The sequence below is a fragment of the Teleopsis dalmanni genome, chromosome 1 (assembly GCF_002237135.1).
Source record: "Teleopsis dalmanni isolate 2A chromosome 1, ASM223713v2, whole genome shotgun sequence".
In the NCBI taxonomy this organism is placed as follows: domain Eukaryota; kingdom Metazoa; phylum Arthropoda; class Insecta; order Diptera; family Diopsidae; genus Teleopsis; species Teleopsis dalmanni.
In genome coordinates this window covers 139,758,646-139,782,692 of record NC_051846.1, presented here as the reverse complement: position 1 = coordinate 139,782,692, position 24,047 = coordinate 139,758,646, and the positions used below count along the sequence as shown (strand labels likewise).

The 24,047-nt window shown below is 30.7% G+C and overlaps 3 protein-coding genes across 3 annotated transcripts; 1 reads left to right on the top strand and 2 right to left on the bottom strand.

The window, feature by feature from the left end:
- Window positions 1–2,789: 2,789 nt before the first annotated feature.
- Window positions 2,790–3,508, bottom strand: LOC119666703 (protein ANTAGONIST OF LIKE HETEROCHROMATIN PROTEIN 1-like). The gene is made up of 3 exons (XM_038075988.1): window positions 3,196–3,508; window positions 3,039–3,141; window positions 2,790–2,966 (listed from the first exon to the last, which is right to left on the bottom strand). The coding sequence occupies exons 1-3, from the start codon at window positions 3,284–3,286 to the stop codon at window positions 2,813–2,815; spliced, it is 348 nt and encodes a 115-aa protein (XP_037931916.1). The 5' UTR covers window positions 3,287–3,508; the 3' UTR covers window positions 2,790–2,812.
- Window positions 3,509–5,118: 1,610 nt separating this feature from the next.
- On the top strand, window positions 5,119–5,909 carry LOC119666693. The gene has a single exon (XM_038075978.1). The coding sequence runs from the start codon at window positions 5,284–5,286 to the stop codon at window positions 5,812–5,814; it is 531 nt and encodes a 176-aa protein (XP_037931906.1). The 5' UTR covers window positions 5,119–5,283; the 3' UTR covers window positions 5,815–5,909.
- Window positions 5,910–16,947: 11,038 nt separating this feature from the next.
- On the bottom strand, window positions 16,948–23,962 carry LOC119669011 (zinc finger protein 677-like). Its single transcript, XM_038078737.1, has 4 exons — window positions 23,484–23,962; window positions 23,119–23,412; window positions 22,705–23,058; window positions 16,948–18,992 (listed from the first exon to the last, which is right to left on the bottom strand). Exons 1-4 carry the CDS (start codon window positions 23,814–23,816, stop codon window positions 17,961–17,963), a joined length of 2,013 nt encoding a protein of 670 aa, XP_037934665.1. The 5' UTR covers window positions 23,817–23,962; the 3' UTR covers window positions 16,948–17,960.
- Window positions 23,963–24,047: the final 85 nt, after the last annotated feature.

The following is a 24,047-nucleotide window of genomic DNA, read 5'->3' as shown; positions in this document are numbered from 1 at the left end:
CTTTGTATTCGTTACTCAAGAAATACCGGAGTAACGAATACAAACTTTTTATTGTATTCGTTACTTTTACTCATTTTACCAATGAGTAGTATTCGTTTTACCTACTCTTTTGAGTACTTGGTAACGATTACTTTCAACAGCTGTTTTCGCGGTTTAATAACAACTACTTTATTCAAAAATTTTGTTCGTTTTCAAATTTATTAAAAATGTGTGAAAATATTAATAATAAAAAAAGTGAAATTTGGATTCATTTTGAACCAGTAGGAAGTGAAAATATAATATAATATATATTATATAATATATATATATATATAATATAATATATATAATATAATATAATTAAAGCTGTTAAAGCAATCAAACAACGCGTTAAATGTTTTCTTGATATAATATGTTAATATAATATATTATTTATTATTTTTATTATTATTGTTTATTAATTCAATAAATTTATACAGCACTTACAGAAATTATGGAATTTTACTTAAAATCAAAATTTACAATAATATGCAATATAATTTAATATACATGCTTTAAAAAATTCCCCTATATGCCGAAACAATAGCATTGAAACTTTGGTAACGAAACCGCAGTAACGAAAGCGCAGTAACGAATACTGAGTAACTAATACTAAGTAACGAATACTGAGTAACGAATACAATACGAAAAGTAACGGGTAGGTACGAATACCCAAAAGTAACGAAGTTTGGCACCACTATTGTGATGGCGATAAATTAGTGAGGACAACGCACATGAAATTTGATTAAACGTATGTTATATGTTACGTTATGTCAACTTTCTTCATATAAGTTACTATGCATATTTTGCTCATAATTATATAATTCATAAGGCACAATTTTTTATTTATTCCTATTTTCAACGGAAAACAATATTGAAATAAGTATTTTATTATATTGAAAACATATGCAAACTGGTCGTCGTAGTAGTGCTGTATGCATTAGATGGTGTGTATTAAACGAGGTTTACATTACGAACTTTGCTAGTGGATACCGATTTTGAGTGCAAAACCAGCAACCAAAGTCGCTTTGCCATATAAAAATAGGCACAACAAACTTCGAACTTTGGCTGAAAGTTGACTTTGCTTAATATCTTTTTCTGAATATAGTGCTGAATTTAATGCGTTATCGATAAGTTTTTGGTACAAAAATGGCGAATTGACAGATTTTTAAAATAATAGGGGTATTCAGGCAACTGATTAGCTGCTTAGTTGATTCAAAAACTTCATATAAAAAAAATTTAGCATTTTGATGTTAATCAGTTGCTTGAACGACCCAAAATGCGTTATCTGATTAGTTTGTTGTGTGTAAATGCCTTGGCAGCACTCGCATCAACAGCAAAAGCGAAACATACGTTAACAGTGAAAATTGTTTACACACAATTCAAACAGCTGAGAGAGACAGCTAACAAATTTCTACACAAAAATTCATTTTAAGTTATTATTACGACACTTGGGACTGGCAGCACTATTAATCAAATTTGTACTAATCTGAGAATCACCGAAATAGTTGATTCCCTGCTTAGTTTCATTTTTGTGTGCAAATTTTTGTTGTAATCAATTACTAAGCAACTAATCAGTTGCCTGAATACCCCTAATATATTGCTAGCGCCAAGTTATATGGCGTTTACATTGGCCGAAAATGGCTCATTTTGAATAAGCAATTTGAAAGTGTTTACATTCGTTGTAATTCGTTTGTTCTCATTTCAAACAGCTGATTTTTCAACTTGCTTGTTGATTTGATTTTGGCCTGTGCCAAAAAAATATTGCATGAAGATTAAATATGCTTTCAAACCTTACAATATAAACTTAAAACATATTTTTAACTTCTATTAATTACCTTTTGGGAAGTAGAAGTTCTAAAAAGAGGTGCATCGTTTTCAAGAAAATGCAACCACCAAACATTTGTTTACCTTTTTTTGTAAATATGTCAAAAACAGCTTTCTCAAACTGTGAAAATGCCATGAAAAGCTTTTACTTAGGGTATGTTCAATCGATTCCCTTGCATTTGGAACATATGTGGAATGCATTCGAACGTCTTTCATATAGAATGTGAGAAAATTGCTCATTTTCGCGCTTGAAATTTTATATGCAAGAATGAGCCATTCGCTACTCATTTTCGATTTTTGACCAAAATGAGCCATTTTCGGCCAATGTAAACGCCAAGTTAGCAACGCTGCTGCGGAAGCTGTGTTGTTATATATGAATAAATTTTAAAAAACGATTTATTTGTTGAACTTTTTCAGATATATTTATTTTTTTACATAATAAAAATAATAATATAACAAAAAATTTTTTTTTATTTAAAAAAAAAAAAATAAATAAATATATTTTTTAATTTATTTGAGTTTTTTCAGATATTTGAGTTGACATCACATTTATTCTATATCTTCAGCATATTTTCTAATAGTACATTCACACTATCTCATTTAGGCGGTTTTGCTCATTATAATCACTAATGAGCATGATTTACCATACAAAGAGCTTTCATATAAATGTGCTGATTTACAATAAATCAGATCATTTTAGACCAAAATTGTCGAATGCAACCCTTTAAAAAAAATTTCCCAGAAGGGAAATGACCAAAATTTGAAGTATCTGTCATATATTTTTAAATATAAAATGTAAACAAACAACAACTGTGCTGTAAACAAGTACACTGAGAAAGTAGTATTGAATATAATCTGTTTTTATTAATTGAAATGTAATTAATATATAACATGTATATAAATGATTTAATATATCAATGAAATATTTAATTTTTTAGTGAGATATATTCATTTATTTCAGATGGATTCATGTCAATGGCAAAAAGACACCATTAATCACCCTTCTTTTGTCTTCTAAAGCAATACAATTTTCTAACTGGCTCTTAAGTGATGAATTTTCAAAAATAAAAGAGTCATTGACTCTTCCAGGATACCCAACATTTATATAAAGAAAACGGTATCTGTAAATAAACAGTAAAATATATTTGCGCGTTTATTGAAATTCGTTGTTTATTTACTTATAAATTACTTACCTATAATCTACGAGGGCAAACAAAACAATCGAGTACCACCCTTTATAGTTATAGTAGTCAACAGCATTCTGAGATTCTGGTTTTATTTCAATGTGGCTTCCATCTTTAATGTTGTTTACAATTAATATGTATCAGTAATAGTAAATTGAAAACTTACCCATTGCACCTAAACATTGTGGAAAACCAAGAACCTCAAATCCTCTGATGCACTCATTCACCTTGTCGCTTGTTAATGGAAATGCATTCATGTACAAGGGTGAAAGAATTTTCCACACCTCCTGGCAAAGTAATTTCAGGCAAATGCACACGGTTGACTTGCCAACGCCAAACAGATTTGCTACGCTTCTGTATTCAGCCGACGACCCAAGGCAATACAAGCCAATAGCAATTCTCTTTTCTAAAGAAATTGAAATTCGAAAGGTTGTATCTCTTTTCTGTAGTCCTTTTAATAATTCACATAACTCCTTAAAACATTCCTAACTCATGCGAAAATTTTCTTTGAAAAAATTTGGACCATTTTTCTGGCAATCCACTTCCCAGAATTTCTTTGTTCTTTTCTGAAAAAAAATGTTAATTTTAAACTTTATTTAATAATCATTACTGGCGGCACTAACCAAAGTCCAGCACTTCCTCCGGTTGCTAGCAATTATTGTAGAAAGTATTGCTATTTGCTTTTTTCTTATTTCAAGTATATTTTTTCGGTGCATTGCACGACATTTACGATATTCAGAAATTGCTTTCTTTCTTTCTATTATTAATAATTTCACACACATTATATATTATGTTTTTTAAATTTTCCGCGTTTCCCATTTTAAAATATTTATTTTACATAATACCAAAATTTTTCTTTGTGTTTTATTTGTAAACAAAAGAAAGTTCTTTTATAGCTTTTTTGACATATAAAAGTTCTAAAAGCTGTATAAATGAGCTCATTATTATGTGAACGGTTCCTCATTTATATAAATGAGCAAGTGCCTAAATGAGATAGTGCGAACCTGGTATAAGCTATAGAAGTTGAAATTTCTTGTAAAACTTGAAATTTACTGCATTTATAAGTTTGACTAGGACTTCAAATTTCAGAAAATTGTATTATTCTAGTTTTGTGTGTTCTTTATTGCCTTAATTAATTCTGTATTAGGAGTATTCGCGTGTAAATTGTTGTTTCTAGATTTTTCAAAAAATAAACTTTTTGATAAAATTAATATATGCTGAATAAAGTACTAGTATTGCTGAAAAGCTACGCTTTCTTTGTATCGTGACAGAGAAGCTTTATTTAAAATTAAGAGGTTTTTTTCGAATAGCAAAGAAAGAAATAAAGGACATATAAGGATATATAAGAATGGTCGCTTTACATATAGTAAGTAAAACAATATGCATTACAAATGTCTCTACAAAAAGAGTAGCATTGAAAAAATATAGAATAGGCGATCTGGTTGGTGTCACTAATTAAAATAAAAATAAGTGACAACAAAAAACAAAAAAAAAAAAAACTGGAACTTGAGCATTGAATGTTTGTGCAGCCTTTTTTGCTATTCGACAAACCCTCTAAATTAAAATATGCTATTTTTTTTGTATAGTTTGAAAAATACGTATCAGAACGAATCGAAAGACTTTGGATATAAATAACATTCATTTTTGTTGTTTATTTAATTTTTTTAAAAAATAATAAATTTTTCAATATTGTATATGAAGTAAATACAACCGACACGATTGACAGTTTATATTTACTTGATTTGTTTACATTTCATTATTTAAGATTGTTTAAACTAATGCAAAACATACTAGATTATAACAGTATAACTAAAAATTCGGGTTTCCATAACAATGTTTTCAGTTGATTGTTCATTAATATATTAAAAAATGTAACAATTGTCAAAATGAAAACCCGAAACGATAATGTGAACACTTAATCAACGTTAATCGTTGATTAAAGTTTGTAATGTAACTCCGTATAAGATTCTCAACAATAAATACTACGTTGCGACGTAATGCTTCTGTTTCAGCCAACAGCTTTCTTCGTACAAATATGGCAACACTATTTTTAGTGATAGTTGTGCACAGCTGTTGGTTGACAACTCAATCATCATTGCAAATTCGGATAGTGTGTGTAGAGACAATAACAAGAGTGGTTTGAAATTTCGGCGTAGTATCCAAAAATAGCAAGTTATTGCTGTAACCTTAAAGAATTATTTAATATTTTATTTGGTGCTGTTTAAGAAAAAAAATATCGTAATGAGCGTGTAAGATGAACGCATTGCGTAACATCTTTAGCACGCGCACACTCAACTTACTACGACAGAATGGGCAAAATGCGCTCCTTAACTTAACACAACAACAGCCTGTAGAGGATGCAGCCACATCTGCACCTATAATTGGGAATGATAATAATACAAAACCTGCTCCGCTACTCATACCGAAATCCATACTCGATGCAACCACATTTACGGGCAAGAAATTTGCAGCAAATGGAGCATCCTCGGGTTCGGTGTCGCCAACCACATTGAAGAACTATCGGCGCATGCAGCGCAAAGTGGAATTAGTCTATCGTTGCAAACTGTGCAACACACGGAACAGTAAAACTGTGACGGAAGCTGCATACACCAGTGGAATTGTCATATTGCAATGCGATGGTTGCGGCGTCAACCATTTGATTTGCGACAACGTAGGTTGGTTTGCGGATACAAAGTCCAAGGGCAAGTCATTTGACGAAATGCTAGCCGAGCAAGGGAATCGTGTAAAGGTCATTAAAGTCAACGAACGTGGCGAACTGATCTAGTCCTTAAATTTGTTATTTTGTTATTTGCATTTTTGTACTCACGGAAATGTGAAAATGTTTTAATAAAAACAACGCATAAGCAATGAACATAAACATTTGTTTGTGTCTTCTTCAATATTTAAACGGCAGTCTGCGTAAATGCTAATTAATCTAATTGTTGTTATTCTGTTTGTTGTGCAAACAAGTTTATCTTCTCGACACATCAAGACAAATTTGAGATAGAAGATTCTGGCAGCGTTACAAAATTTATTATTATTTATTTATAAAAAAATTATGTTTTTCCATTCAGCGAAAGCGGATTTAAAAAAAATTAATTTCAATAATTATCATCTAAAAGTGTTTAGTCACGTCGAAAAATAAAAAAACAAACTTTTTTTTTTATAAATAAACTGATAACGAATGATTAACATGATTGATTAGTTCTCGTTTTATCAGTTCCATAAAAATTTGTGCAAAATAGTAGTGTAATCGATTGTTGGCGATTGGCTTTTATGGGTGGTAGTCGCGGGTATGCGTAATACGTCTGGAATGGCGAGGAAAGATTCCAATCGTTTCAAGTTCGCAGTTGACCACTTTATGGGCTTTGTCGATTTGTTGATAGGCGTTCATTTAAGGGGGATTAGAATTATTGTATATCTTTCACGAATAAAGTTAATCAAGTAAATAAATAGAAGAGGTGATATAAAGTCTATTTGTTGATAATTCAATAAAAATATGAATCATGTTTTATAAATAGCACCATATAATTATATATATATTATAATTGGTTGCTTGCATATACATATATTGTTACATTTCTAAATAAAATTGTTGGATATATATTCTATATACACATATGTTATACCAGTCGATTAAACCTTTTTAATATTTTATACGAAGAAATTTAGTAAAGTTAGCAATTTGAGACTATTAGAAGTTTACAGTAGAGACAATCAATTATTCAAAGATTTAAATTTTTCTAAAGCAGTTTTTTCGTAAATATTGTAATCTTCTCGGACCGCCAATATTACAATACACAAGACAGACAATACTCAAGACAGATTAGCCCCTTTAAACAGATTAAAATTTACATTGACATCTCGAAATTTAAGAACAAAGTCGATAATGAAATGTTTTTGAAATGTCTTTCAAGCAGAGAAAATGGCAATTAACTATGTAGCAAAGTTGGTCCAGAGCCGTAGGATTTCGTACATGAATAACGCAATTTTCTCAGACAGTCTGAGAGGCTTTATAGTCGCTTCTCTTGTAGTTCGAAAATGTCGGGTTTCCTCAACGAGTTGTCTAGATTAGTCAGTGTCCATAATTCATATAAATATTTGGACACAGATATATCTCGTAATTGTGAAACGGATTAACTTGTGATATTAGGCGTCACGCGATTCCAAATATCTATACTGGGCATAAGCTGTCTACAAATTGCTTCCATCTTTGCCTTCTTACTGTCACTTCTCCCAGCTCAACAATATGGTGTATAATCTGCCAAGGTATATTGATTGGCTATTGATTTCGTTTATTGTTGATCTGCGCTAGGTAATCTCAGGTCTTCCTCTTCTTCTACTGCCATGCGGATTTTATATGAGAGCTTGAAAAGAGACTACACTTGATAGCTTTCGTAACCAATTGGCATACTGCTCTCTGAAATTCCCTCCACGCATATTGGTATCTCACACTTTACAGCTAAGCTAGTCAGCAAACAAAAATTTCAAGCGTAATAGTTGAAGATTCTCATCTGGACAAAATGCATAGCTGCTTCAATTAAAGCGGAATGAACTTAGTTTTATGGTATCGGTGCTGGCCCATCACTGCATATTAGGAAGGCATAAGGGAAAACTTTTTCCATCATCTAACACCTTTTGTCGAGGCTGTGGGATCTGCAGGTAGGGAAGAAAGTGTACTCAACCAAGTGCTTAGCATTGGCAGTAGAAGATTAAAAATCGATGAGGCCCTTTTTTTAATTGACCTGGCAGAGCTGCAATTCTTTTTAAAATTAGGAACGTTGCCAAATTTGTAGACTCGTCATGTTGGTTTAATGAAACCAACTTAAATATTTGTGTATTCTTAAAGGGATACTGTCCGTTAATCAAATGTTTGAGATTTTTACATCAATGGTATCATAACGAACCATTTTTGTGCTAAAGCGGTACACTAGACTGTCGCTTCAACCTAACCTAAATTATGGTATCATATACAATAGTAAAGAAATGTACAGAAGTATGTACACATGTGAATATTGTTCTAATCAAGTGTAAAGGGTTTGTAACTATTTTACGTATATACGTATATAAACTTGAAAAGCTCAATAAACTCGACATTTAGGAAATATTAACGCGTCAAAGTCCAATGTTGTTATCTAATAATTTTATTTATTTTTTATAAGGTAAGTGGTGTTTTATTTATTTAGAGTAAATATAAAATGGCGGTGGATAAGGTATACGCTTCATAAAGTAGGTTCAGTCAGTGCGAAAATATTCCTTGAACAGAACCTTCAACAAAATCGTAGATCTGACTGGACTAGTACTGACCTTGGCTGCGAGACTTACACATAAAACATCGGTAAATATACTTTTACTAGATATTATTGCTCCAGACTACATTACCGATTAGTGGTCGAAATATTGTGAAAGGTTTAATCCTTATTCCCCAAATATACACCGCTTCATATATGTATGTTAATGAGTTTTATATAAACTAGATCAGATCATTATAACATGAGTCATCTTGCATGGACACAACTAATGTAAGGACGAGGGAGGAGCATAGTACATTTTAAATTCAATTCCATTGTTTTATGTCGGCAGATTTCATGATACAAAAAACCCATAAAGTTCTGATAACACATTCACAAAATAGACCTAAGTTGTTTTGTTGTTATAACTGAAATCAATTCTGCACCGAATGAAGCACGCTTATTTTGACGTCGGGAAAGATTATAGAATTTTTGACAAACATTAAAAACACATAATGATAACATGTTTTGATGTCGTGAACATTTGTCACGATGACATGCTCAATTAATTTTCCGACGCACGGGCAATAACGTTTAACCGAAATTAGATAAGAAAATTACATGCTTATTTACATATGTACTTATTTTTAGTGTTTAGCCCACCTTTTCAGATAACATATTCATACATAGTTTTAGAGATTATAAATTAATTATAACAAACAATGGGTGGAGAAACGTTTCCTTGTAACCCAGTTGGACGAGAGGGAATTGGCCCTGGACATAGATCCAACTGCCATTAACACCCATTAATTGCAGTCGAAGATTATAAGGAAAATATTAAAAAGCTCACTAATTCCATAGGACAAAGTCAAAGTATTGATCATACTTAGAAAAGCACTTAAGAAAAATTAATCAGGTTAACGATCTGTACTGAGTGGTGTATTCAGGCCAGATCAATAGAGCTTATCGATCTATAGCGAGTGGTGTAATTCTCTGTCAGGCCAGTTAGATTTCTAATCCACAGCTGGCCAAAAATAATCATTAATAAGAATTGTAAACACGGATTCCGCATCTTCTTCGGAGCCACAACCTCAATAAAAGATATTATACTGTAGATCCAGTCTCATAGCATATCCTAATGAGCACAAATACAGTAGTGCTGCACAGGTCTGTTTTAGTTATTACAGCTGACTGGTATGTTGCCTTCCAGTTTGGTCCAATTAAATATTGAGATCTGAAAAGAATTTTTATATACCCAGGTTTTTTAGCAATATCCGAGATATGCATATCAAAAAAAGTATTGCCTTGGCAAGCTGGTCTGCTCTTCGTTAATATAACAATTGAGATAGGGACTGGTGGGAAGGTCCAAGATTTTACGTGATTTCCTGCCGTGAAAGCTCTACATCACGGTGTTCTTCACGCACGCATCGGTATATTGCGCCGATGAACGCCCCATTGGAATTCCTAGGAATTCCGCCGGTACCAGTTGAAGCTATGTGCTTGGGCATAGCTTCCCCCTTGGTGAGAAGCTAGGCCTATCTAACGCCTCTGCTGATCTTTGGGTCACAGCACCCGGTTGGAAAATGCAACTCCACATCGAATGAAGGTAAATAAATGATTAAATGTGTGAAGGAATGAAAAGGTGAATAATGAATGAAAATAATGAGTGAAAATGAATGAAATGAATACCACCATTCTACCCGCGTATGTTTGGGTTTTAACCACAGCCACCACGACACTCCCTTTAAGGAGCCAACCTCAAATGGTCAGGACAGCCGAAGCTGCGGGCCCTGACCCCCGTGGTACCAGAATTACACCTCCGATCGAGTGTCGTAAGTGAAACAATTCACTTACTACCAGTGACGCTCCAAACAGCAACGGGATGGTTCCCACAACACAACAGACAAACAACAAAAGATGTTCAACAGACAACAAAGAAATCCAGACAACAGACCACAAGCAGACAACGACAACACACAGGGAGCTACAAATGAAAAGTTTTGACACCTCACACACATCCTAACACCCATTCCTTCCAAATTTAGTACATTATCATACAACACACACTGACAGAAAACATGCTTCCAATCCTCCAAGTGATACCCACAAATACACTCCGAGTTGTCAACTAAAGCCCTTTGATGCAAAAATGCATTTAACGACCCGTGCCCCGTCAGGAGATAGCCAAGACTCAAGCCGAAACCAAAGTCTAGTCTATCCCTAACGAAATTGACATCCCGGATATATTCATAGGTCACTCTTCCATGTTCACACTCATTCCATCTAGCTTGCCAGCTAGATGTCACACACTCACTCAATAACCTTACAATCTGTGATTTGTTTAAATTCACGACATTGATATCCCTAAGCCATTCGACCTCTGTCAATGCGAAGCCCCTCCATAGTTCAAAAGCAGTTGCCCTCCATAGCCCAACACTTCCAAGTCCAGGGGAAGAACCCCCAGTAAAACCTGGAGGGCATCTGTGGAGACCGTATGGCAAACCGGCAAACAACCTAGAGGGACTGGTGGGAGAGAGCATTGAGTCTAGTTGCCATTACTTTAGTTTGCTGTTTTACCAGAAGCTTAAGCGGCAAAGTACGACTTACATCTGTAATGGCCAACTAAGTAAGAAAGTACTTAAACGAACCGAGGTGTCTTAAATATTACTTAAGGAATTGGTACGCATTTTATAACTTTTATTGAAAAACATAAGCCCCGTTTTTGTTAACGCTGAGGCTAAATTTAGGCTAAATTCGTCAATATTGTTGCATTGACGAAAATATTATTAATATTTTCTATAAACTCTAAAATATTAATAATATAATAGTATATACGTAAACAACTCCGCCTATTGACGCAATTCTCCCTACACCACTGACTTCAGCATATTTTTTGAACAGTGAATATATAGCTTCACTCCATTTTTTTTTGTTTTTATGGTAATTATTATCGTAGGATTTCCGGTTTACGAATTTCATTTTTGCACAGTTTTTAAATATTTTATTCAAAGCTTTCTTTCTCTTCTATAATCGAAATTTAGTATTGCATGTTGCTGTTACAACTAAAACTGGAACAAAAATTGAAGAGAGTATATGAGATGGACTCTCATGAATGTAAGTTAGTAATTGGAATATATGACATAAGTAGAGAACATTTTCTAGCCTGAACTAACCTGAGTTTTAGTGAAATAATGTTGCCCTTTTTGTGGAGTAGAGCAACAAAACATTAAGGCTCAGATATGAGGGGGCAGTATGATAGATAAATATATTGGCAACATCAGGACAAGTATAGCTGTTTTTGGACAGCTTTCCTATACATAGAAATGTGTTTATGTGTAACAATTAAATGTGTAGCAAGTGGCTTATCCTGCCCTGAATTGGGCAAGTGCAGTTTCAAGTTGTACCTCCAACTAATGATGTGAATTTTTCTCAATCCTATTCCCTTCGAATTTCGAAAGACATGGATATTGTTAATCCATTGTGTTTATTACACACTAGCGGATATAGTAAAATCAAGCAGACTGCAACAAATATAAGCAATTCACCATAGGTTATCCTATAACTTTGTATATATCTTTAATAATAATAGCTTTGTATATATCTTGTTTTTTATAAGTTTGTTTTAGGAGATTTAGTCTAATACGATAGTGCATTTTGCACATATGTTTTACATCATAAATTACTTTAATTATGGTATACTGATGGGTCCAAAATGGAAGATAGCAGTGCAGGAGCAGGAATTATAGAACCGGAATTCCGCAAAGCAATCGCAACAGGAAAAACCGCTTCCATTTTTAAGGAAGAGGTCTATGTTCTCACCCGAGGTACTAAAATATGCATTCTTTCAGACACCCAAGCAGCTCTAAAATCTTTAGCAAACTCTTTATACCAATCAAAGTTGGTCTGGAAATGCTTTCAACTTCTTAATACCCAAGTATCGGAGGAACTATGTTACTCTTATATGGATACCGGGACATGAAGGGCATGAGGGCAATAAAATACCAGACTCCCAAGCAAAGAAGGGTATATGTACTCTTTTCATTGCGTCAGAATCCTTCTGCAGGGTAACAAATGTCTTCACAAATAACTTATTATGTGAACGGGAGAAACAAAATCTACTTGAACACTGGAGAGCCCAAACAGGCATGCGGCAGCCAAGAAGATTCACTAATCCTGAACACATCAAAGTTGACGCTATCCTTAAAATTAGTGGAAACGATATTAAAACCTACACTGAACTTCTTACAGGACACTGTTGACTTAATTACCACATGAAGATTATAGGTGCGGTAGAAAGTGATTCCTGAAATATCAGAACATATCCTATGCAATTGCCCAACGGCGACAAGACGTAGACTCGAATACTTTGGAAGAGGGATCTTAATTCCAAATCAAATAGGTAAAATTAAGCCCACAGCAATTATGAGATTTATAGTCTAGAAGTCTAGAATTGTTTTAGTTAGGCCTTTAGGCGCACAATAGATCTGTGCATTCATAGCCTATTATTTAATAATAGTAAATAATATAAGCCGTATTCCATTAAGAACATAGACTATTTACATAGAATCGCCAGGTACTTCTGTTTAATGCTAAATGTCTCAATTCGTTGATTTATTAGTTTCCTGCCGGATTGTTCGTCTCCATGTGGTGCGAGGCCTGCTGGGTCTTATATTGCCTTGTGGATTCCATTGTAGGGCAGCATGACAGACCTCTTCATAGGGTTTTCTTAGTGTGTGCCCGAGCCAGTTGTAATTCCGTCGTTTTATTTGTACATTTATGTTATTTTATAATAGCAATAATAATAAATTACTTACAATTGATATTTAAATAAATATAAAAACACAATATATTTGTGAAAAATTAAATTTATTTAAATAAAAAGTTAATACTAAACGGGTTTAGTATTAGGAATACTTATAATTTTAATCTCTTATTTTAATACGAATGTTTCGATAAGTTGTTAAAAGTAGTGTGTCTTTTTAAGCTATCAATTTCATTAAGTAAAGGATTAAACTATAATTCTTAAATAGAATTCATCAATTTTTTATTGATACATAAATTGTTAAACTTATAGATAGATGCGTATATTTATAAATAGTATATAATTATAAATTGTTAGTACTATAAGTAATTTCATTTAGTTTCAGGTTAAATTATGTGCTCAGTTCGTAATTATTTCGAAATGCCTCGTTTCTTTAAATAACCCCCCACCATTTTGTATTGGAAGAAATTAGTATTTAAAAACAATATTTTATTTTATTATTTATAACTATATAATTTTATACTAGATTTTAAATGTTAAGAATAATAAGATCTGCATATGAAATTTCCATAAGGGTTTTTATATTTGTTCCTAAATATAATTAAATTAGTGCTATAATTTTAATCTCAAATAATTATTTTAAAATATGATCGCTAATGATCTAGTAAAAGTCTCTGAAGACTGAAATACAAAAAAATTTAAACTAATTTAAAATTGATATAAGTATAAAATATCTAGAAAATAATTATAAAATAAGGAAGAAAAAAATATATTTTATGAATAAAAAGTAATTACATATTTTTTAAAATTAATAAGGATATAAATGACTATACACAAATAATAATTAATAATAATAATATAAACAATATATAATAAAATAAATAATAATTGTTTATAATTAAAAATAAGTGATTTTAAAACAATAAAAACGTAGCTAATATATCAATAAAATAATTGTGATAAAGTACAATTGTTTGATTTCAAAAAAAAAAAAAAAATTAATTAATTAATTAAGAAAGAATTGCACTAAAGATCACATCTTGCAAAAGATCTAAAAGAAATAATTAATATAAAATGTTAATTAAAATTAGACAATAAATAAATAAAAAAAAATATGAAAAAATTTAATAATAAAATAAAATAAAATAAACCGACAAAAAAATATTCAATATATATTATATATATGCTAAAAAAAATCAAGTTTTGACTTCACCGGAACTACATTAGTCTTCACACTAATGTCTTTTTTATATATTAAATGTTTTAGCTAGACAAACACGCATTGTCATACTCATTAAGGATATATACTCTCTGAAGTCTCCTACACAACATTATATAAATAAAAATTTGTTATATAAATAGAAAAAATTAAATTTGGCTTTGTCTAAGATTCAATATCTTTCATATATGAATTACTTAGGATATATTTAATATATTCTTAAAAAACAAAATCATATTTTTGACGTAACCCAAAAATTAAAAACAATATTACACAATAGTCGATGTGTAAAGCTTCATTTATTTTCCCCCAAGAACTGAGAGACTAGTAACAGACTCATTAATGGGTACACAGATAAAGTGAAGAATTCATGCTGACGGTGTTGATATAGCCTGTGGAGATCTATTTAACAGTAAACGTGAAAAGCATTATAATACGAATACATAGGTTAGGATATGATAACGTAAAGGTAGAGTGAAAAAGAGGGTGAGTAAAGCTGCATTTAGGTCATACACTACGAACTGATGACATTAAAAACCATGTTTAGCACATGCTTATATCTTAATAAATTGAATTAGGACAATTCTTGCTACACGAGAAAGGTGTTGTTCTTTACTAGAGATATTAGGCGAAAGCCTCTTGAAAAAGTCTTTTCTCTGTGCAACCAAGATGTGTCATGAAACATCTTCAGCATGTACAACTTTTAGTCCTCCTCGATCTCACTGATGCTAGCTCCATTGCAGTTAGTATTGATGTATTCATGATACGAACAAGAAGTGTTGTAGCTTCAGGAGATTTGCGGAGATTAGCGGTAGTTCGTTGGCGTGTGTCCGCGACATAGACCCGGTTGTTCTTAAAACCCTGTTGCTATTTTTGTGTGGTATTTAACGCACGCAGACAAAAACATTTAAGGCATAAGTTAAGACACCATTTTCATGGTAAGTATATGAAGCGTGTAAAAATATATTATAAAAGCTACAATATATATATGATATATTTAAAAATTACAAAAGTCGTTCTAACGGTATATAAAATAAATTTATATAATTTAAAAAAAAATATAGGTAAATATAGCTTAACAAATACAAAATTAAGTTATTATAAAATTAAAATATAAAAAACTTTATTAGTATAAATCAGAGTTTACTTTGTTTTTAAGTATTATTTACTTATTGTTAAAGATTTATGTGAATGGAATAAAAAACTATTAGATGACTTTTAATTTATTTTATACAATTATTATCTATAAAAATAGAAGGCTAAAAAATTTCGAGATGTTGGCGATATTTCTTTAGATAATAAATATATAAAATAAAATAAATATAGAATCTGACCAAAAATTAATTATTTTGTTTACTTAAATCTTTAACTACATCAATAATATTATAATTTACTATTTATATGCAAATGGAATATAAAAATAATATTAAAAATACTTATTAATTAAGGACACTAATAAGAATTAGAGGATTGACGACAATATATAACATATATTAAAATTTTAATAAATGCTAACAACATAAATGGCGCAAAAAAATATTTATGTTGAGTAAAACAGAGAAACAAAAAAATTATAAAAATAAGAATAAGCTATTACAATTAGTTAAACAAGAATCTAAAAACAAAATATAATAGAGTATAAAATCATTTAAAATAATTACAATAAACAAAAGAGTCTATTAAAAAATATTAAATGAATATAATTAGAATTTTAAAAAATCATAAAATTATTTAAAACATTAAATAATAAATAATATATATATATATTTATTTATTATTAATTTAAAATATTTAAATTGAGTAAAATTTTTTTAATTTAATTATTAATTTACTGAAAGAAATTAATATTTCAATTAATAATAAATTTTTGTTATTGAAAAAAATTGCAAATATACCAATTATGTATATAAATAAAAGAGCACCCAATATGTAAAATAAAAAAAAAATGAAAAAAAAAATTATAATATGGAATGTGTAATAAAATAAATGTTACATACAAAATCAAGATTAAAAATTTTCAGTTAAGTGATTATATTAATATAAATGATATAATTTTATTTTAATGAGCAAATTAGTGGATTTTAAAAAACATAAATTAATACAAAAATCAATTATTAATTATTCACAAAATACATAAAGAAAAGAAAACTAATACATGAGAATTCGTTCAATGAGTAAGGTACATGGTTACAATCAGAAGTCTATTATATATATTATAAGTTTTATAGATATACCTATGAAAAACTCTTTAAGCTTTTACTTTAACTTTTTATAATAGTAAGTGAATGTATATATTTGTTAAAATATATACGTATTATTCAATTGCTTAGATCATTGTTAATTTAAATTGATTAGATAAATTGTAAAATGTAAAAATATTTCTTATAATTAAAGCCTAATGTTTAATATATTTGTTAAGACAAATATAACTTATAATTAAAAATTATTAAAAACTATTACACTTATATATATAATGACAGTAATAATATATATTGTAAAAACAATATACGTCGATATATTTTAATAGAAAGATTTCAAACAAAATAGTCTTATCAATTTAGCTGCCAATTAAAAAATATTATTAATTAACTTAAAATGCGAGATGAAAAAAATACATAAAATGATAATAAAAATACATAGAATATAGAATAAAAAACAAAAAAATAAATATTAGAAATGAGCAATTAAAATAGTTGCTACAAATCTTTACAAAACTTTTGTTAAAATATTGACAATTTCTTTTTGGGACATTTGGGACAAACCTTATTATTCTTAACGTATTCTCTTTCTGTTTCACTATAAAAATAATATTTTCTTTGAGTTTCTAACTTAGAAATTACATTAAGTACAGTTAATAATGTTGATGTATTAAGTAATAAATACGATTTAAAATTACGCTTATTTTATAATATTTGTGTTAGCATTTATATTTCTTCTAAATTGCACACTTTGAACGATTTTGCTTCTAAGTTATGTATATTGTTGAGTCGAATTTAGATTTAGATATATCGGATTTTGCAGTATTCATTTCAATTCCATATCGTATTTACAACCCATTTTTGCTTTTTTCTTTTTTTATTTTCCTCTGTATTTATCTTTTATATTGGACTCATTTGGCTCATATTCTACCTAAGTAGTTTATATCATTTCTTTATATATTTAATGAATTTTTCAACTTATTGTTTGCTTATATAAATTCCAAATTGAAACTTATAAGAGTTTGGGAGTTTGGAGAAAGAATGGCGAGACACTTTTGAACAGTGTTCAATCATAAGGCGCATACCCACACATACACTTGTTTCAATATTTGGATTCTCACTTACTATATTTAATGTAATTTATATTTGTAATTTGTAATTTGTAATTTGCTATTGTACATATAAAAACTGTAAACTGCGCTTTTGATATATGTTTGGTCATACATGGTTTGCATACACATTTAATATTTTATATATTGTTGTAGGCATTCTCTCAGTGCATATCCCTTCTTTCGCTATAGTTTACTTTCGACATTTAATATATAATATATAATTTTTTTATTTCACATCATAGCTGACTTTCATTAGAAAGTGTACTTTCTAGAGTTATTGTATAAACGTGCAACGTTTCGCTATATATGATGTTGCAATTGAATATTTGCTTAAGTTTAACTAATTAGTTTTGTTCAATACCTTTTAAATTGTTTTTAAATCGTCTTATGTGTTCATATATAGCATATTTTATAAGAAGCCGGATCGGATACGCGAATTGGGACGATTATGTCGACGCTTGTGCAAATACAAACCTGCTGCTTGTGCAAAAGCTGAACCACATATTTTACATATATATTTTTTGACAGCGTCGTGTATTTGTTTGTGATTATGTAGATTTTTAACAGATTTAAAACCTTTGCCGCATGTATCGCAGTTGTACATCTCCGCACTGTAATGTGATCTTGTGTGCTCAACTAAAGTTTGGCGGGAAGAAAATGCTTTGGTGCATTGTGGATAATCGCATGGGTACAGTCGATTTACTGCATGCAATACCCGATGAGAATTCAGATAGTTGGCATTGGCGAAACCTTTACCACATACATCGCATATGAATGGTTTTTCCGTATCGAATACATTCCCATCATTACTAGTATTAACAAGTGATGGTAGAAACAATTCATCATTGTGTCTTCGCATATGCTCATCGTAATTGGATTTTTCTCGAAAGCTTGCAGTACATAAATCGCATTGAAACTTAACTTCTTTCATTTGCTGTGGTAAATGTACGCGCTTATGCTGATGATATTGCTCGACATCTGTAAAGGACATCGAACAGATGCGACAAACATAGGCACTGTTGGTTGTTATCTGATGTGTCGTAAGGTGTTCCTCAAACTCTCGGGATGTTTGTAATATTTGTGGACAATGATCGCATTTGAATGGTGCTATATCGTCATCCATAAAATTCATTTGATAGTAATAGGTATAACTGGGTACGAATACTTTATTGCCTTGCTCACATGTTAGACGTTCGTATTTTTGTTTGGAATAATCGAAACGCAACTGTGATATACGTTTTGAGATTTGTATTGTTGTCACATCGATCATTTGCTGTAATTCTGCTGCCATTTGCTGTAAGGCTTCTCCTCTTTTCTCTTTGCTACGATAATCACAGTTGTATTTATTATAAAAGCATGGAAATTCTTTCACCATAGCTAACAGTTTCGCTGTAGACACATCATTCCAAAGTGCCGAGTAACGACGACGGTAGACAGTTTCCTGTAATTAAGTTCATTTATTTATTTTGTATAATTAATAAAAAAAAATTATATCTAGAAAATTATCAGAAATATGTCAGAAAATTTTATTTAATACAAAAGTTAGAAAAAATCAAACAACAACGTTTCCGTCATCTGAATACCAGGACATAGCAACTAAGCAGCAGAAGGGTTGATACGTAAAGGCGCAGCAATATCAATTATTATTAAGGAGTGTAAATCCATAATACATCCTACCTTCTTCAAAGTGCCCAGACTAAATAAATTTGGTCATCCATAATACCATCTGAAACTACGATATGTCGGCATGTACAAAGATTTTGAGCTCAAAAAGACAATCTTTGCTTTCAAAACGAAACAAAAGAGTTATTAAGTTCTCATCTATTGTGCAAATGCTTAGCCTTGGCAAGAAACAAGCCTATAATTCTTAAAACAAAATCTGATTTAGGGACTTCGAAGAACTATTGGAAACAAAATTCAATATCCTCTCGAAATTCTCAAACAAAATAAATTGATCATATGATAAAAATTTTCTATGTTGTTGTTGTAACCCGCTAGGACCTGTAAGCAGATGACATGAAAGGACATACAAGACGATTTTATGTGTAGGGAAGTGGGCGGATAGTGATTGGGGGTGATGGAGGGGAAAGAGTATGGTGTGGATTGGGTGGGTGGGTATAAGTGAACGTTATCCTGGATCCAGGCAGAGAAACATAGCCACTTCAATGGGTTGGATCCAAGGGTTAATTGAACGGAGGTTTCTGTGTGTAATAAGATAGGAGAACAGATGTGCGACGTCATGGGGAGAAGAGAAGAACTCTCTATCATGTTGTTTTCTTGTCCTAACAAAAACTCTGGTTTGCTTTCCTTACGAATTATGAAAGTTGAACGATAGTGGTAAGCGACAGTCGGACATGGTAGACCACTGTTCGCATTTTATAAGATTAGTAAATATAAAGCACAAATTAAAGAATATATCAAATGTATCAAATAACCAAATATAAAATGATATGATTACTGTATTCTCATGTCACTGCTGATAGTAAATTTCATACATTTTAAGAGACTGTTGCTGGTGTTGCAAAAATGTGGCGATTAATAAATTTAAAAAGCTAAGAATATTCCAACATCCTACCCGTATATTTAAAATTTATTTGGACCTATACAAGTTATGAATGTAGAAAGTTTTAATTGAATCGTTTATATTTAAAAAAAATTGAGATTTACTGAAAAAAGATGAAGAAATAGATTTCACGAATATGATAAAATATCGATACTCGGTTATATGACAGTTTGCGATCTTTAAATTGCGTACTTAGTAGAATAAGGGGAACGATCAAACGAAACTTTTCCGTTTCACAATGTTGGGCTACACAAACCGAAACATGTACAATGTGATTCCAATTTCATTTAAAATCTTTCAGACTTTATTAAACGTTAAAATGTAAATTTTGAGATTTTTTTTATTAACCGAATTAAGATTAAAGACCGATTAACTAAAAAGTTATTCATTTCGCTGTCCTGATTAAGCAGTACTGTTTTAATGACATGTGAAATAGAACTAACATCCAAGGTTACATGTGTTTAGTTTAAGATTTAACATTTTATAATATAAATCGTTTAGCAACCGCTGAACATGTTACAACTTACTACGAAAATCACTATTCGGTAGTACATTTTATATCGACTTTTCGTCAATGATAAGGCAAGCTCATTTTTTGCTCAGTTCAAAAGTTACTTTTAAAAAACCACTGCAGTCTCATAAACCCTGTGGTCTGAAGGTGTGATGCACACTCTACGACTTTGTCTTATAATCCCTACAGATTTCTTGTGTGATTGATTGTTTAAAATGTCATTATGCTTTTAATTACTACTAAAAAGCTTGAACTTTATATATAACTCTTCTAAGTTTACATTAGCAGCAGTTTGCTAGTGACGATATTGACCAAATCAATGTAAACGAAATAAAATTTTTTAGAAGGTTTTAGTATAGAACAAGTTGAATCGGCAAGGGTCATGTTAACCTTCACAACAATTTTTTAGATTAACTTTGAGATAAATAAAAAAAGACGCACGACAAAATGTTTTTGTGCATTATATACTTTAATGATCAGATTTAAATTCAATCCAGTTTTTTAAGAGGGGTACGAATAATAAAATGCTGTATTAAAAACACTGAATACACTTACAGTGAAGTTTTGATACCAATATAATCTTATAATAAAATGTGTAAACAAGGAATAGACTATCTGATGAACAAACAATTTTTTGTTTACTACAAACACGAAAACAATAAATTTTTAATTAGAGAAGTCGATTTTTTTAATTAAGTTACTTATATGTGCACGCGAACTGCTTTGTAAATCATACTCACAAGGAAGTACGTTATCAGTAAACTAACAAATCAATGTACTAAAGAGAAGCATTTAAGCATTAGCATTAGCTCCTTCAGTGCCAATGATTACAGTGCCAAAACCCAAAAGATTTCGAATCCTATATGCTATAAAATCACATATATCAAAATTGAGAGAGTTTGCTCATTTTGTTTACTGGTAATATATTTTCAATCGATCAGTTTTCCTAATATTTTTGATTTAATGACACGCAAATAGACAAGTGTAGGTAAAAGATCCATAAGTGCCTTACTGCAAAAATATTTTCGCCAGATATTACTACAATTAAATAAAATATCAAAAGAGTGCATCAAATAATATTGGATGATTGTATAAAAGAAATTGGACTATGTACGAACTTGCTGACTTTGTTGACACTTTGGCTTGTCCCTCTAATAATCAGAGGGATTTTGTGCCAAATAAAGTGGACCTGTTAACAGATACATAACTTTTGATGAGACGTGAAACCATTGGTACACACTTAGTTGTACACTGTATTGACAAGACAATATATTGGCACATACTTTGATGGTCGCTATGGCTAAGACTTATAACCATCAAATGCAATCAAGTAATTATTTTATTTTTAAAAATCTTAAAATCTTGTTAAATAATGTTGTATCTTTCGTAAATGATTGCACATTAACTGCATTAAGTGCATTAAGTTAACATGCATATTCCCATGCATCATTTTTGTATTAAAATACTACTCCTATGTAACTATATTAGTGCTAGTTGCACAATTTACATATTAACTAATTTTAAAAATAAGTTTAATTAACGATAAAACTTGTAAGATATCATTATCTTGTTTATTTGTATAAAATAAAATAAATGTTTAGATTAACAAAACATTTGCTCAGGTAAATTTATGTTTTGTTTGGATTTCTTCCATTAGTAGGTTGTTGCTGTTTGTCGATGATGGAAATGAGAGAGTGGAAGGAATTGTTTATTAGCAAGTATGGATTGGAAGTGGGTGAAATTTAAATTGAAGTGAATCTGGTTCAAGGTGAAGAAACTTACGCACTTCAATGAGGCAAAGCCAAACTTCAATGATGCAAAGCCAAACTTCAATGAGGCAAAGCCAAACTTCAATGAGGCAAAGCCATGGAAACAAATGGATGACATTATGGGCAATAAAGTTTCAATTAAGGCACACATTGGAAATTGACGCATTGTAATTAGTAGGGTAAAATCTTTGAAGTGCGATTTTTTTGTATAAAAAAATTAAGTTTATCTTAATAGATAATGTATTGTGTTACTATTATACTGCATTCAGGTTTTGTTTTTAAAACAATTATGAAATCAAAATTGACTCACTTGTATTACAGCTTCAGACATCTTTTGATTGCCACCATATATACGATTTAGAAAATGTAACTCCTTGAAGTACCATAAAGTACTTATATTTGTGTTTTCTATTGACATACGATTACACTCGCGTTTATAAACAGTGCGCAAATTATCCCATTTCCTCGTAACAGCATCCTTTGCTAGTGAAATATTGAAACGTCGTTTAAACTCAGCTGCTATCCATTCCAGAAACTTTTGTCTTTTCACACGATCACGAAATTGAGGATGACGATGGTCCCACAAAAAAGAGTTACGCCGATACGAATCTATTACAAATTGTATCATTTTACGATCTTTAATGTGCAATGTTAGTCCTTTGTCCTTTATATGGTGAATGTTTTAATATTATTTATTTTATTTATATTATTTAAAAATGCTTACGCTTAATAATGATTCCTCTACTTGATTATCATAATTAGGGTCATCTTCATCTTCATCGTCATCAATATTACTTACATCTGGTTCTTGATCTTGTATGTAATCATCTTCGACTCCATAATCGTCGAAACTATTAAAACTTTCATTTAATAATTTATGTTGATCAATTTCTTCTAAACTGATATCTGCGTCTGGCAGTTCTGCTTTGATTTTACTTAAAAATGATATCGCAACATCTGCAGCTTCATTTTCAGCTGAAAAACCAGTAATTAACGGTGCATCATCTTCATCAGGCTCCTATAAAGATTATGACGCATAAAAACTGTCATACTATATTATATATAATTTAACACATTACTTATACTTACCTCCAGTATTTCCTCTTTAACCATAACCATTTGTGGTTCTAACAATGTTGGATCCGTGTCATTAAAATCTTCGTCTTTCCCATTTCCATTGCCAATGCCACTCATAATATCATTTTGCATTTCATTATATGTACCACCGAATATACCCTGCTCTTGGGCTGGATGCTCGATTTGCATGTGCCCAATAAACGCATCGAAATAAAGAAACTTTTCTGTACAAAGAAGACAGCCAAGCGCAAAGTATTGTTGATCTTCTGTTGTTGTAATAACACCGCATTTTTTCCTACAAAATTTGAAAATCTCTTCTTCTGGTGGATAAGCTAAAGTACTCATTTTTAAAAATTGTATTTTTAGCAATTAAAAGACGAATAGACAATTTTTTTTACTGCATGAAACGCCGTTTTAATTATTTTCCAATAATTTACTATCCTAGTTCCACCACCATTTCTCTGACGACTGATATTTTAATTAATATATATTGTGTTAAACAGCGTTGCCAATTCCCTCTTTTGAATAGAAAGAAAACAGAGTACTTATGTTGAAAAATAGTAAGACATTTTGTTG

Excerpts from the sequence above, each read along its gene's own strand:
- LOC119666693 (XM_038075978.1), top strand. The coding sequence starts at position 5,284 with ATGAACGCATTGCGTAACATCTTTAGCACGCGCACACTCAACTTACTA.
- LOC119669011 (XM_038078737.1), bottom strand. The coding sequence starts at position 23,816 with ATGAGTACTTTAGCTTATCCACCAGAAGAAGAGATTTTCAAATTTTGT. Across the intron at positions 23,413-23,483 it reads TTAAAGAGGAAATACTGGAG|GAGCCTGATGAAGATGATGC; the intron begins GTAAGTATAAGT and ends TAATCTTTATAG. Across the intron at positions 23,059-23,118 it reads TAGAGGAATCATTATTAAGC|GACAAAGGACTAACATTGCA; the intron begins GTAAGCATTTTT and ends CACCATATAAAG.
- LOC119666703 (XM_038075988.1), bottom strand. The coding sequence starts at position 3,286 with ATGAATGCATTTCCATTAACAAGCGACAAGGTGAATGAGTGCATCAGA. Across the intron at positions 3,142-3,195 it reads ACAATGTTTAGGTGCAATGG|ATGGAAGCCACATTGAAATA; the intron begins GTAAGTTTTCAA and ends ACAACATTAAAG. Across the intron at positions 2,967-3,038 it reads TTTGCCCTCGTAGATTATAG|ATACCGTTTTCTTTATATAA; the intron begins GTAAGTAATTTA and ends GTTTATTTACAG.